Source organism: Trachemys scripta, chromosome 4 (genome assembly GCF_013100865.1).
Source record: "Trachemys scripta elegans isolate TJP31775 chromosome 4, CAS_Tse_1.0, whole genome shotgun sequence".
NCBI lineage: Eukaryota > Metazoa > Chordata > Testudines > Emydidae > Trachemys > Trachemys scripta.
Window position 1 is genome coordinate 18,245,944 of NC_048301.1, and position 15,436 is coordinate 18,261,379.

Sequence of the window (15,436 nt, forward strand, 5' to 3'; positions counted from 1 at the left end):
TTTGGACAAAACCTGCAGTTCTCACTCAGGGTGAAATCCACTCCTATGAAGAAAGCCAGCACAAAAACTATGCACCTCTTTAGTCCAAATTAAGCCCTGTGTACAAGGGAGTATTTCACTTAAGTCCTTAATCAAGCTAAACTTGCATTGAATATGATGGAAGTTTAGTTTTCTTGAAGGGAGGAGACAGCTCCTGATCCAGCTTCCATTACATTGAATGGGAAAAGGAACAGGTCCAGAGTGAAAAAGGGATTTGGTTCTTCGACTATAAACTAGTGATAGAGAAAATATAAAATCATCAAACAGTAAGGACAAACTTATTTTTAATCACAATGTTTTAGAGTTCAGTTAGGTATCCTAGGGATCTGAGCCTGCTCCAAATGAAGTCAGTATTAGCCAGGGCTGGAATTTTTCATCATACAAAATGGCAATGAAAAATAGCTGTTCTTTTGAGCACCTCTAGTCAATATTGGTTTAGTCGCTGACATCTGTCGCAACAGAATCTAATCATGGGTCTCCATCTGATTGAAATGCATCTTATTTCTCACATTGCAAATTGAATAATCTCTGAATAAAATATATTTAGGAGTTGCTGTTGACTACAAGCCAGCATGTTTTATATAGAATCTAGACTTTGGTAGCTATATACATCTATTAACTTAGTATAATAATTTCATTTCATGTAACTTTGGATTGTAGTGCACCCTCAATTTTTAGTGTGTTTATATGTCCAAAAAGTAGTTGATTTTAAACAAAACAAGATGAATATTATACACATTTTATATTAATATTTACAAAAAACAACCTCTTCTTCAGGAAAAAGAGCTTACTGAAAAAATTCCTGGAACAACACTGGAAATTTCAGAAAAGATTATTTCAGAAGAAGACAAGGAAAAGGAAATTGTAAAACAAAGGGTGGGAAGAACAAAACGACCCAGAAAAGAGAGATTGTCATGGCCCAAATTCCAGTCAATGAAAAATAAAAAGATTTTGGGGCACAGAAGATCTCATAGTACATCAGATGCATATGAGCATGCTATACAAGATATTTCCCCAACAAGCACTGACACTGAGTCACAGTTACAACAGGAAGAATTCTGTGCTAAAGAGAAAAAAGGAAGCCAAAAGAAACTGAAGTTCCCTAATATTGGATTCAAAATGCATAGAACAAAAGCAGAAACAGAAGAGAAGCAGAGATTAGAAATAAAAACCGTGACACCAACAAAAAAGGATAAAATACGAAAAGAAGATATCAGCATGGAAACTCCAGAAATACTAACTGTACAATATAGCACATCTTCTGCATATGAAACAAAAGCAGGTGACATACAAGACAATGTCAAAAAAGACTTAAAAGACATGGAAAATGGTTTACCAATTTATACAAAGAAGTACCCTGAAGTTGAAATTAACATTAAAAAACAAAAAAAACAGTTAGCAATATCTAAACCTACTACTACAATATCACAAATACCACCAATAACAACACAAATATCAAAACCTACTTCAGAAATACAAACACCTGGTTTCGAAGACACACAAAGCAAACAAATACCACAAGCTCTACCAAGGACCAGAAAAAAGAAACAAAAAAGTTCATCAGAACAAAAACCCACAAAAGTTTCTCTGCAACATCCTGGAGAAGAGATAACAAATAAAGAAATGAGGGATCACCTAGAACACACTTCGGTTCAAATAAAGGGTCTAGAAATAAAAACAACAACAAAAGAAACTGGAAAAACAAAACAAGAAAAAGAGATAAATGAAGAATATGAGCAGTATCAGACGCAAATAGCAGATCTACAAGAAAACTTTGAAATTTACACTAAAAAGGGAAAGCAGCCAGAAAGTGAAATCACATTACACAAAGTGGAAACTGACATGCACAAGAAAACAGTAAAAATAGAAGGACTTGAAATTGATATGGAGGTCCCAAAAGCACCAGTTCAAATTGATACTGTGACAGAAGACTCAGGCTGGACAATGCAAATGCCATCACTCAAAATACCCAAACTACCTAAATCAGACATTCAAGCACCAAAGGTGGACATCTCCTTCCCATCAGTAGACGTTTCTCTACCGAAGGCTGAGGTGGATATTAAGGGTACAGAAGCAACAACTAAAGTGGTAAAGAAAGAAGGTGAAATAAAAGCCACAGATAAAGATGCCAAAGGAAAAGAAAGTAAGTTCAAAATGCCAAAATTCAGTATGCCTTCATTTGGTTGGTCCACCACAAAAGACACCAGTGATGGAGTAGCAGATGTTGAAGAACACCTCAAAGAGCCCCAGGTAACAATGCCGTCAGTTAGGGCAGAAGGAGAGATAACAGTGTCGGGACCTGCAATCCAGGCTCCAAGTGTTGAATTGGAAATCGGGACTTCTGCAGGAAAAGATGGTGAGAAGGGGAAAATTAAAATGCCTGATGTTAAGCTGCCGACTGTAAAGCTTCCCAAAGTCAAGGCTCCCCAAGTACAGATCAGCCTGCCAAAGGTGGAGGCAGATATTTCCCTTCCCAAATCACAAGCCGAAATTGAAGAGGGGAGACTTGAAGTGAAAGTTCCGAACATGGAAAGCAGTATTGAAGTTGAGACAGGGAAAGCAGAGGCAACAGGGATGAAAATACACATGCCAAAAGTCAAGATGCCTTCTATGGGATTTTCTAAACCAGAAATCAAAGCTCCCAAAGTAGACGTGGATGTTACTTTACCCAAAGTCGATGTCACACTTCCCACGTGTGATGTCAGTCTTCAGGAAGCTGACCTCAAGGCAGCCTCTGTTCCCGGAGATGTCAAAATCTCAGCACCTGGAGTCAAGATTCCCAAAATAGAAGGTTCCATTCAGTTGAAGGGTCCAGAGATAGAAGCGAAAGAGCCATCAGCTGAAATTACGGTGGAGGGACCAGAGGGGAAAGCTGCCGGTTTGGAAGGGAAAATTCAAATGCCTAAATTTGAAAAGCCAAAGTTTGGAGTTTCACTTCCAAAAGGCAAAGTGCCAGAAGGCGAGATCAGCTTACCCAAAATGGAAGCTGACATTCCCAAGCCAAAAGTCAAAGGCCAAGTGGGTGCAATCGGCGTGGAAACCCCGACGCTAGCAGTGGAAGCTGATGTTCCCGACGTAGAGACTGAAGCTTCCGGCTGGAAAATACAAATGCCATCACTCAAAATGCCCAAAATGCCTAAAGCAGACATTCAAGCACCAAAGGTGGACATCACCCTCCCATCAGTAGACGTTTCTCTACCAAAGGCCGAGGTGGACATTAAGGGCCCAGAAGCCACAGCTAAAGCGGTAAAGATAGAAGGTGAAATAAAAGCCAGAGATAAAGATGCAAAAGGAAAAGAAAGTAAATTCAAAATGCCAACATTTGGCATGCCTTCATTTGGCTGGTCCACCTCAAAAGAGACCAGTGGTGGAGTAGCAGATGTTGAAGCAAGCCTCAAAGAGCCCCGGGTGACAATGCCGTCAGCTAGGGCCGAAGGAGAGATAACAGTGTCAGGACCTGCAATCCAGGCTCCAAGTGTTGAACTGGAAATCGGGACTTCTGCAGGAAAAGATGGTGAGAAGGGGAAAATTAAAATGCCTGATGTTAAGCTGCCGAGTGTGAAGCTTCCCAAAGTCAAGGCTCCCCAAGTACAGGTCAGCCTGCCAAAGGTGGAGGCAGATATTTCCCTTCCCAAATCAGAAGCCGAAATTAAAGAGGGGGGATTTGAAGTGAAAGTTCCCGACATGGAAAGCAGTATTGAAGTTGAGACAGGGAAAGCAGAGGCAACAGGGATGAAAATACACATGCCAAAAGTCAAGATGCCTTCTATGGGATTTTCTAAACCAGAAATCAAAGCTCCCAAAGTAGACGTGGATGTTACTTTACCCAAAGTCGATGTCACACTTCCCACGTGTGATGTCAGTCTTCAGGAAGCTGACCTCAAGGCAGCCTCTGTTCCCGGAGATGTCAAAATCTCAGCACCTGGAGTCAAGATTCCCAAAATAGAAGGTTCCATTCAGTTGAAGGGTCCAGAGATAGAAGCGAAAGAGCCATCAGCTGAACTTGCGGTGGAGGGACCAGAGGGGAAAGCTGCCGGTTTGGAAGGGAAAATTCAAATGCCTAAATTTGAAAAGCCAAAGTTTGGAGTTTCACTTCCAAAAGGCAAAGTGCCAGAAGGCGAGATCAGCTTACCCAAAATGGAAGCTGACATTCCCAAGCCAAAAGTCAAAGGCCAAGTGGGTGCAATCGGCGTGGAAACCCCGACGCTAGCAGTGGAAGCTGATGTTCCCGACGTAGAGACTGAAGCTTCCGGCTGGAAAATACAAATGCCATCACTCAAAATGCCCAAAATGCCTAAAGCAGACATTCAAGCACCAAAGGTGGACATCACCCTCCCATCAGTAGACGTTTCTCTACCAAAGGCCGAGGTGGACATTAAGGGCCCAGAAGCCACAGCTAAAGCGGTAAAGATAGAAGGTGAAATAAAAGCCACAGATAAAGATGCAAAAGGAAAAGAAAGTAAATTCAAAATGCCAACATTTGGCATGCCTTCATTTGGCTGGTCCACCTCAAAAGAGACCAGTGGTGGAGTAGCAGATGTTGAAGCAAGCCTCAAAGAGCCCCGGGTGACAATGCCGTCAGCTAGGGCCGAAGGAGAGATAACAGTGTCAGGACCTGCAATCCAGGCTCCAAGTGTTGAACTGGAAATCGGGACTTCTGCAGGAAAAGATGGTGAGAAGGGGAAAATTAAAATGCCTGATGTTAAGCTGCCGAGTGTGAAGCTTCCCAAAGTCAAGGCTCCCCAAGTACAGGTCAGCCTGCCAAAGGTGGAGGCAGATATTTCCCTTCCCAAATCAGAAGCCGAAATTAAAGAGGGGGGATTTGAAGTGAAAGTTCCCGACATGGAAAGCAGTATTGAAGTTGAGACAGGGAAAGCAGAGGCAACAGGGATGAAAATACACATGCCAAAAGTCAAGATGCCTTCTATGGGATTTTCTAAACCAGAAATCAAAGCTCCCAAAGTAGACGTGGATGTTACTTTACCCAAAGTCGATGTCACACTTCCCACGTGTGATGTCAGTCTTCAGGAAGCTGACCTCAAGGCAGCCTCTGTTCCCGGAGATGTCAAAATCTCAGCACCTGGAGTCAAGATTCCCAAAATAGAAGGTTCCATTCAGTTGAAGGGTCCAGAGATAGAAGCGAAAGAGCCATCAGCTGAACTTGCGGTGGAGGGACCAGAGGGGAAAGCTGCCGGTTTGGAAGGGAAAATTCAAATGCCTAAATTTGAAAAGCCAAAGTTTGGAGTTTCACTTCCAAAAGGCAAAGTGCCAGAAGGCGAGATCAGCTTACCCAAAATGGAAGCTGACATTCCCAAGCCAAAAGTCAAAGGCCAAGTGGGTGCAATCGGCGTGGAAACCCCGACGCTAGCAGTGGAAGCTGATGTTCCCGACGTAGAGACTGAAGCTTCCGGCTGGAAAATACAAATGCCATCACTCAAAATGCCCAAAATGCCTAAAGCAGACATTCAAGCACCAAAGGTGGACATCACCCTCCCATCAGTAGACGTTTCTCTACCAAAGGCCGAGGTGGACATTAAGGGCCCAGAAGCCACAGCTAAAGCGGTAAAGATAGAAGGTGAAATAAAAGCCACAGATAAAGATGCAAAAGGAAAAGAAAGTAAATTCAAAATGCCAACATTTGGCATGCCTTCATTTGGCTGGTCCACCTCAAAAGAGACCAGTGGTGGAGTAGCAGATGTTGAAGCAAGCCTCAAAGAGCCCCGGGTGACAATGCCGTCAGCTAGGGCCGAAGGAGAGATAACAGTGTCAGGACCTGCAATCCAGGCTCCAAGTGTTGAACTGGAAATCGGGACTTCTGCAGGAAAAGATGGTGAGAAGGGGAAAATTAAAATGCCTGATGTTAAGCTGCCGAGTGTGAAGCTTCCCAAAGTCAAGGCTCCCCAAGTACAGGTCAGCCTGCCAAAGGTGGAGGCAGATATTTCCCTTCCCAAATCAGAAGCCGAAATTAAAGAGGGGGGATTTGAAGTGAAAGTTCCCGACATGGAAAGCAGTATTGAAGTTGAGACAGGGAAAGCAGAGGCAACAGGGATGAAAATACACATGCCAAAAGTCAAGATGCCTTCTATGGGATTTTCTAAACCAGAAATCAAAGCTCCCAAAGTAGACGTGGATGTTACTTTACCCAAAGTCGATGTCACACTTCCCACGTGTGATGTCAGTCTTCAGGAAGCTGACCTCAAGGCAGCCTCTGTTCCCGGAGATGTCAAAATCTCAGCACCTGGAGTCAAGATTCCCAAAATAGAAGGTTCCATTCAGTTGAAGGGTCCAGAGATAGAAGCGAAAGAGCCATCAGCTGAACTTGCGGTGGAGGGACCAGAGGGGAAAGCTGCCGGTTTGGAAGGGAAAATTCAAATGCCTAAATTTGAAAAGCCAAAGTTTGGAGTTTCACTTCCAAAAGGCAAAGTGCCAGAAGGCGAGATCAGCTTACCCAAAATGGAAGCTGACATTCCCAAGCCAAAAGTCAAAGGCCAAGTGGGTGCAATCGGCGTGGAAACCCCGACGCTAGCAGTGGAAGCTGATGTTCCCGACGTAGAGACTGAAGCTTCCGGCTGGAAAATACAAATGCCATCACTCAAAATGCCCAAAATGCCTAAAGCAGACATTCAAGCACCAAAGGTGGACATCACCCTCCCATCAGTAGACGTTTCTCTACCAAAGGCCGAGGTGGACATTAAGGGCCCAGAAGCCACAGCTAAAGCGGTAAAGATAGAAGGTGAAATAAAAGCCACAGATAAAGATGCAAAAGGAAAAGAAAGTAAATTCAAAATGCCAACATTTGGCATGCCTTCATTTGGCTGGTCCACCTCAAAAGAGACCAGTGGTGGAGTAGCAGATGTTGAAGCAAGCCTCAAAGAGCCCCGGGTGACAATGCCGTCAGCTAGGGCCGAAGGAGAGATAACAGTGTCAGGACCTGCAATCCAGGCTCCAAGTGTTGAACTGGAAATCGGGACTTCTGCAGGAAAAGATGGTGAGAAGGGGAAAATTAAAATGCCTGATGTTAAGCTGCCGAGTGTGAAGCTTCCCAAAGTCAAGGCTCCCCAAGTACAGGTCAGCCTGCCAAAGGTGGAGGCAGATATTTCCCTTCCCAAATCAGAAGCCGAAATTAAAGAGGGGGGATTTGAAGTGAAAGTTCCCGACATGGAAAGCAGTATTGAAGTTGAGACAGGGAAAGCAGAGGCAACAGGGATGAAAATACACATGCCAAAAGTCAAGATGCCTTCTATGGGATTTTCTAAACCAGAAATCAAAGCTCCCAAAGTAGACGTGGATGTTACTTTACCCAAAGTCGATGTCACACTTCCCACGTGTGATGTCAGTCTTCAGGAAGCTGACCTCAAGGCAGCCTCTGTTCCCGGAGATGTCAAAATCTCAGCACCTGGAGTCAAGATTCCCAAAATAGAAGGTTCCATTCAGTTGAAGGGTCCAGAGATAGAAGCGAAAGAGCCATCAGCTGAACTTGCGGTGGAGGGACCAGAGGGGAAAGCTGCCGGTTTGGAAGGGAAAATTCAAATGCCTAAATTTGAAAAGCCAAAGTTTGGAGTTTCACTTCCAAAAGGCAAAGTGCCAGAAGGCGAGATCAGCTTACCCAAAATGGAAGCTGACATTCCCAAGCCAAAAGTCAAAGGCCAAGTGGGTGCAATCGGCGTGGAAACCCCGACGCTAGCAGTGGAAGCTGATGTTCCCGACGTAGAGACTGAAGCTTCCGGCTGGAAAATACAAATGCCATCACTCAAAATGCCCAAAATGCCTAAAGCAGACATTCAAGCACCAAAGGTGGACATCACCCTCCCATCAGTAGACGTTTCTCTACCAAAGGCCGAGGTGGACATTAAGGGCCCAGAAGCCACAGCTAAAGCGGTAAAGATAGAAGGTGAAATAAAAGCCACAGATAAAGATGCAAAAGGAAAAGAAAGTAAATTCAAAATGCCAACATTTGGCATGCCTTCATTTGGGTGGTCCACTTCAAAAAGAACCAGTTATGGAGTAGCAGATGTTGAAGCAAGCCTGAATGAACCCCGGGTGACTATTCCGCCAGCTAGAGCTGAAGGAGAGATAACAGTGTCAGGACCTGCAATCCATGCTCCAAGTGTTGGACTTGAAATTCCAAGTAGTTCTGGAAAAGATAGCATTAAGGGGATATCTAAAATGCCTCATTTTAAAATTCCAAAGGTGTCAATTTCTAAGATTCCTAAATCTGAAATTAGTGATCCCAACTTGCAGGCTGATGTTTTTCACCCTATAACTGAATCTAATGTAATAGCTGAAGGAATACCATTGAAATTTTCAGGCCCTGAGAGCAGCGTGGACCTTCCTGAGTGTGGAGGAGATTCAAGGGCCAAAAATGTTAATTTACCAAAATTTTGGATTCCTGATTTGGGTTTTTCCAAAGTTGATATCAGTACCCCTAAAGTTTACCAGGATGCAAACTTACTGAAAGATGACATCACTCTTACTAAGTATCACATGAGTATTCAAGAACCCAAAGTGCTATCTGGGTCTGCTGTTAGTGATGTAAGCATTCCAGAGACAGATATTAAAGTTGCAATGACAGAAAGTTCCACTGAGCTGAAGAGTCCAGAAATAGTTGCTAAAATACCATCAGCTGACATTGCTCTAGATAGAGGAGAAGTGAAGCTTGAAGGTTTCGAAGGGAAGAGTAAAATGCCTAAATTCCAAAAAATGAAGTTTGGAATTTCACTGCCTAAGGGAGAAATTCCAGAGAGTGAGATCAGCTTACCCCAAATGGAAGCTGACATTCCCAAGCCAAAAGCGATAGCTGAAGTTACTGAGATTGCTATTGAAACTTCATCTTTAGATATTAAATCTGAAGACTCTGATGCAGGAACAGACGTGTCAGGCTTAAAAATGCAACTGCCATCACTCAAAATGCCTCAAATACCTAAAGCTGTCGGAGCACCAAAGGTGGACATCAGCCTCCCATCAGTTGATGTTACCATGCCAACAACAAAGGTAGACATTCAAGGCCCAGATTTAGAAAGTAAAGTGGTAAAGACTGAGAGTGAAATAAAATCTGGAGAAAAAGACATTGAAGGGAAAGAAAGCAAATTCAAAATGCCAAAATTCAAACTCCCATCATTTAGTTGGTCACCAAAGAAAGAAGCGGTTGTTACATGTGATACTGAAACAACCCTTGAGGAGCCTACTTTGGCCTCTTCTTTAGGAGAAACAGAAGCTGAACTAACATTAACTGTAGCTGAGGTTCAGTGCCCAAGTGTGGATCTCGAAAGTGATATGCCTATAGGAAAAGATGCTGAGAAGGGCAAAACTAAAAAGCCTCAGTTCAGCATGCCAAAGATATCACTTCCTAAAATGAAGGGTCACAAAGCACAGGTCTCTCTGCCAAAATTGGAAAGTGATGTTAGTGGTCCTAAACCAGAAAATGAAGGAGATGTTTCAGTGCAGAGATCAGAGAAAGGAAGCAGTGGAGATGGAGAAGGAATAGCCATAAAAATGCCAAAGGTTAAGATCTCTACTTCAGAATTTTCAAAACCAGAAATCAAAGCTCCCAAAATGGATGTGGACGTTAGCTTACCTACGGTTGATGTCACACTTCCTACATATGATGTGACTATTCAACAAGCTGACTTGAAATTGAGGTCTGCTGGTGCTGATGTCAGCCTGTCAGCCCCAGCTATTAAGATTCCAACATCAGAAGGGTCCATAGAGTTGGAAAGTCCAGAAACAGGAGTTGAAGGAATATCAGCTGGAATTGCTGTGGATGGAGCAGAGATGAAAGTTGAAGGTCTTGAAGGGAAAATTAAAATGCCCAAATTCCAAAAGCCAAAGTTTGGAATTTCACATCCTAAAGGGAAAGTGCCAGAGAGTGAGATCAGCTTACCCAAAATGGAAGCTGATGTTCCCCAGCTAAAAGCGATGACAGATATTGTTGACATTGCTGTGGAAGCACCAACAGTAGAAGTTGAATCTGCCATCCCTAATGCAGAAACAGAATCTTCAGACTGGAAAATCAAAATGCCCAAAATACCTGAAGCTGATATTAAGACACCCAAAGTTGACATTAACCTCCAATCCAACGTTTCTGTTCCAGTGACAGAGATTGGCATTCAAGATTCAAATATGGCATCTAAAGCAACAATGTTTGAGGGAGAAATAAAACCTGGAGATACAGATATGGAAGGGAAAGAAGGACATTTCAAGTTGCCAAAATTCAAATTGCCATCATTTAGGTGGTCACCAAAAAAAGAAGCAAGCGTTAAAAATGATTTTGAAGCACCTCTGGAAGAACCTAAAATTACTGTATCATCAGGCAAAACAGACACAAAACTAGCAGAAACTGTAAATGAGGAACAGGGTCCAAGCATGGATCTTGATATTGAAATATCTACAGGAAAAGAAGAACAAAAAAGCCAAATTAAAAAGCCTCAATTTATCATGCCTAAAATTTCATTCTCCAAAATTAAGGTTCCTAAATCTCAGGTGAATCTGCCAAACGTGGAAGCTGATGTTACTGTTCCTAAATCAGAAAGAGATGGAGAAGACTTAGTGCAGATACCTGATATAGAAAGCAGTCATACCAAAAGCATAGAAGAGGGAGCACAAATAAGCATAAAAATGCCAAAAGTTCAGATTCCTACTCTAGAATTTTCCAAACCAGAAATCAAAGTTCCCAAATCAGACATGGACATTAGCCTACCTAAGGTTGATGCCGCCTTTCCTACATATGATGTGAGTCTTCAACAAGCTGACCTCAAATTAGGGTCTGCTGGTGATGATGTCAGCTTGTCCCCGGGTATTAAAGTTCCCACAGCAGAAGCTTCCATTGAGCTGAAGGGTCCAGAAACAGGAATTGAAGGACCATTGATGGTGGAAGGAGCGGAAGTGAAAGTTGAAGGTCTTGAAGGGAAGATGAAAATGCCTAAATTCCAAAAGCCAAAGTTTGGAATTTCACTTCCAAAAGGAAAAAGACCAGAAAGTGAGATCAGCTTACCCAAAATGGAAGCTGGAGTTCCCCAGCTTACAATGACAACAGATATTGCTGACATTGCTGTGGAAGCTCCAATACTAGAAATTAAATCTGATGTCTCTGATGCAGAAATAGAGGTTTCAGCTGGGAAAATGAAAATGCCTCAAGTTTCTATCACTGACATTAAAGCTTCAAAGATGGATGTTAGTCTCCCATCAGTTTCTGTTTCAACCACAGAGGTGGCCATTCAAAGCCCTGAGGTGGAGGATATGAAAGTGCAAGGAGAACGTGAAATGAAGTCTGGAGAAATTCAGACTGAAGAACATCAGGGCTGGTTTAAAATGCCAAAATTCAGAATGCCAACATTTGGTCGGTCATCTTCTAAGGAAAAAAGAGGTGACATTGATAGTGAAGGGAGCCTGAAAAAGCCTCAAGTAAGTGCTCCTTCTGCTGAAATGCAAACTGAAATAGAAGCTCCTGAATATGCAACATCATTGCCACATGTGGACACTGAATCTGCTGCTGGAAAGGATGTTTTGGAAGGTAAAATCAAATCTGCTAAAGCAGAGATTCCAAAAGTGGGAGTTTCTCTCCACAAAGGTAAAAGTTCTGATGTTACCTCATCAAAGTTTGAAGCAGAAGTTTCACGACCTCCAGAAAAAGCAGTTATTAAAGTGAGCATTCCTGAAACCGAAACTTATGCTGATGTAGTTAAACGCGGTGCTGAAGGACAACAATTGAAAACACACACTCCAAAAGTCATGATACCTCAGGCAGAACTCTCTACATCAGAAATTAGTGCTTCAAAAACTGGGATGGACATCAGCTTACCAGAAGCTGACATTACACTCCCTAAATGTGATCTGACCCTTCAAGAACAAAAAGCCAAATCAGAGTGTGCAGAGATTCCAACAGCAGAACATTCCATTGAGCTGAAAAGTCCAGAAATAGGAACTAAAGCACCATCTGTTGAAATTGCTTTGGATGGAACACAGAAGAAATTAGATGTCCTCCCAAAAGTAGAGCTGGACATTCTACACGCCGATGCAGGAGTTAAAACTGAAAAGCTAGGGAGTGTAATAAAATCGACAGGAAAGGATGTTCAAGGAAGAGAAAGTAAATTAAAAATGCCAAAATTCAGTGTACCCTCATTTGGATGGCCTGCCACAAAGGGAACAGGAGATGTTGCTGATGTTAAAACCAACCTTGAAGAGACCAAGATAGGTGCTCCGGGAATTAAAATGGATACTGAAATAAGTGTTGTAGACCATGAAATAGAGTTTCCAGCTGAAAGTGTTGAAAAGGATATTTCTGCAGGAGTCAGAGTGAAAGTGGAAGATGGAGATGAAGCAAGCAAAATGAAAACATCTAAATTTAAGATGCCAAAGTTTGGAGTGTTACATTCCAAAGCAAAGGGTTCTGAAGTTGATGTCTTTCTCCCAAAGTTAGAGGCTGATGTTTCACTGCCTAAAACTGAACTAGGCATAGTAGAAATCCAGTTTAAAAAAGCAGATGGCTCCATTGACCTGCAAAGTCCAAGTTCAGACCTTATGGAATCATCAACCAGGATTTCAAAGGACAAGCCAGACAAACAAAGTGAAAGTGTAGAGGTAAATATTAAAATTCCCAAGTTAAAAATACCAGCGTTCACTTACAATGCACCCACAGTTGAAACTGACGTTTCAACGTCAAAAGTGGCAACAGACTTAAAAGGTGCTGGTACTGACATTGAAACACCAAAACTGGAAGTAAGCACTAGGATCCCTAAAGAAAAACCAGAGTTTGCGGGTGGTAATTTCCGAACGCCATCAGTCAAAATTCCAACATTGGCTGAATGTGACATTAAAACCCCACAGGTATACGTTAAGATCCTAGACTCTTCGGTTTCAAAAGCAGCACTACAGATTCAGGGACCACTTGCAGAGAGTAAAGAAATAAAGACACAAGGTGAAGTTGAATCTGGACATGTTGATATTGAAACGCATGAGACTTATTCCTCTCAGATAGTGAAAGAATCTGAGATTCCTTCATCAGAAATTAAAACTGCTAGTTTTGGATTTTCACTTCTCAAAGTGAAGATACCTGAGTCACATGTTAAACTAGACATGCCAGTCAAACTGCAGTCTTATACAGAATATAAACATGAGGTGTCTGAGAGTGAAGTTCACCAACCTAAACTTTCTGATGAAAATTTAGGGGTAGCAATACAAAAGACTGGCACTGCTGAGTTTAAATTATCTGGTAAACCACAAAGTGAAACTGATGAATCTAATGATGTCGTATCTTCCAGTGTGAGTTTGCCAAAATTGAAAACATTTACAGTTGAAGTACAGCCTTCCAGTAAACTTGGAGACACTCAATCTGATAAGCAACCAGAGGAAATAGCTGTATCTCCTCTTTCTAAAGATGATGAAATAGCTAAAATACCAGAAGATGAAGAAAAAGATATGAAGGATCAAAAAGAAAAAACTGACAGTAAAAGATCTGGCAGATTCAAATTTTGGCTTCCAAGTATTGGGTTTTCTTCCTCTGTTGATGACACAGGCTCAGATTCCAAACCTGAAGTCCAAAAATCAATTCCTGAAGAAACCCAGCCTGTTGACTCTTCTGTGTCAGATACTGACTCTTCTAAACAAACTGAAAAAACTGGATGGTTTAGATTTCCCAAATTAGGCTTCTCATCCCCATCAAAAAAGGCTACGAACGTTGACAAAGAAGAAGAGACAAATCTAAAAGAAATGAAAACTTCAGATGATGAAAGTCCATCAGAGAAACCTGAAACATTTTTTGATGCAGAGGAAAGCTTATCACCTAAAGAAGAAACAATTAAGGGTGAAGAAAATGAAACCACAGGGACCTCATCTAATGTCCAAGTTTCTGGTGCTATAGTTACATCATCAGCAAGAACTGAATTAATTTTGTTGGAGAGGGAAAGAGCTAGTCAGCAAAGTATTCTTGAAAAGACCACCAAATGAGGTTTTTTTTCTGATCTAAATGTATATGGAAAGTCTGAATGTAGAACAAACTAAGAGAAAAACATATGCAGAAAAATGCTGTCTTTCCAAAGAGTTTTCCAGAAGAAATGAAAGTGGAACAGAACTTAAAACTGATATTTATGAAAACAGTCTATGGATCATTCTTCACTACACTGGCATTTGCAAGCACATGAACATACTGTAGGTCCTAATGAAACATTTGTTTCATGAGATGTAGCCAAGAAGAAACACACAACTACTGATGAAAAGGAGGCATTTATACTTTTAACAAAGTCTGATAAAATTCTCCTAACCATGCAAAATAAAGTGTTGAATGGAGCAAAGATAGTGAAAAGATTTTATTAAATATAATTCTCTAAAACATGCCAATTGTGTTTAGTTATAGATTATTTGCAGAAAGGAGTATAAAGCTAGTGCTATGAGGACTAGAAATATACATAACTGTTTAGATTTTATTTTATTAAATATATTTCTGCCTTGATGTTGCTTTCTTATGAAAAATATATTTTCTTTATCTTAGATAGAGCAATATTTGTATTCCATTATCATTTTAAAATGTAGAACAAACAGAAATAATACTGTAGATATGACAATCCTTTCCCCCCCCCCAGCTAGTAGAGTGGATAATATTTAGCCTTAAAAAAAAATAAAAACTTCAGGAAATGCTCCAGATTCCTGAAAAATATATACTGCTGATTCACATATTCAAAATACAAAAATAAAATATGGCAACTGAGAAGAAGAATAAAAAAAAATTGGGGTAAGAAAGTTCATTATGTAAATATTTATCAGAATAGTTAATGCATAGAATGGGGCATATGTGAGGAATCACTGGAAAGGTTTTTCTGGAGAAATAAGATGTAAATAGTTATTTACCTTTTGTTTATATCAATGCTTCTCTTAAGTACACGACCAAAATGATAGTACCATATATGTTAGCCATCACTGTACATGTATTACTAGAATGTTGAATGTATTCTCAATTCACAGTACAGTCACTGTATTGATAATAAATGCAGTAACATTATTATTGTGATAACTTTTTGATTATGAAAACTACAATACAAAGTAGCATGGACATTGCTTGAAAGGTTGATGTAGCTGCAACTTCAGTTAGAGGGGGGGAGAACTTTTTTTAAGAGACATTGGTACTGGCAAATGACTAATCACCATTGTAATTCTGCATATTGTATTTTCACATATTCACTCACACTTCTTTATCCCAGTTTCTTTATATTATATTTTTGTTCCCATCTATTCAATTTAGTTGGGGCTAAGCAAATGCAGCAGAAGAAAAAACTGGAATGTTACTAGAGCATATTTCATGAGTCCCAAATCATATCTTGCTAAATTAATATATTCAAGCTCTCAACTGTCCCAAAGGAGAATTCCACACAAACTGCACTCACCAATACAAAGTCCATCATTTCTCAAC

General features: G+C 41.1%; 1 protein-coding gene across 2 annotated transcripts in view; it reads left to right on the forward strand.

Moving 5' to 3' along the window:
* AHNAK2 (AHNAK nucleoprotein 2) overlaps nt 1-15,028 on the forward strand; it is an 81,401-nt gene extending 66,373 nt beyond the window's left edge. For both annotated transcript variants that reach the window (XM_034767862.1, XM_034767863.1), the window contains exon 7: nt 817-15,028. In XM_034767862.1, coding sequence (XP_034623753.1) covers nt 817-13,980 — 13,164 coding nt within the window. In that variant the 3' untranslated portion in view covers nt 13,981-15,028. The remainder of the gene's footprint in view (nt 1-816) is intronic.
* Nucleotides 15,029-15,436: the final 408 nt, after the last annotated feature.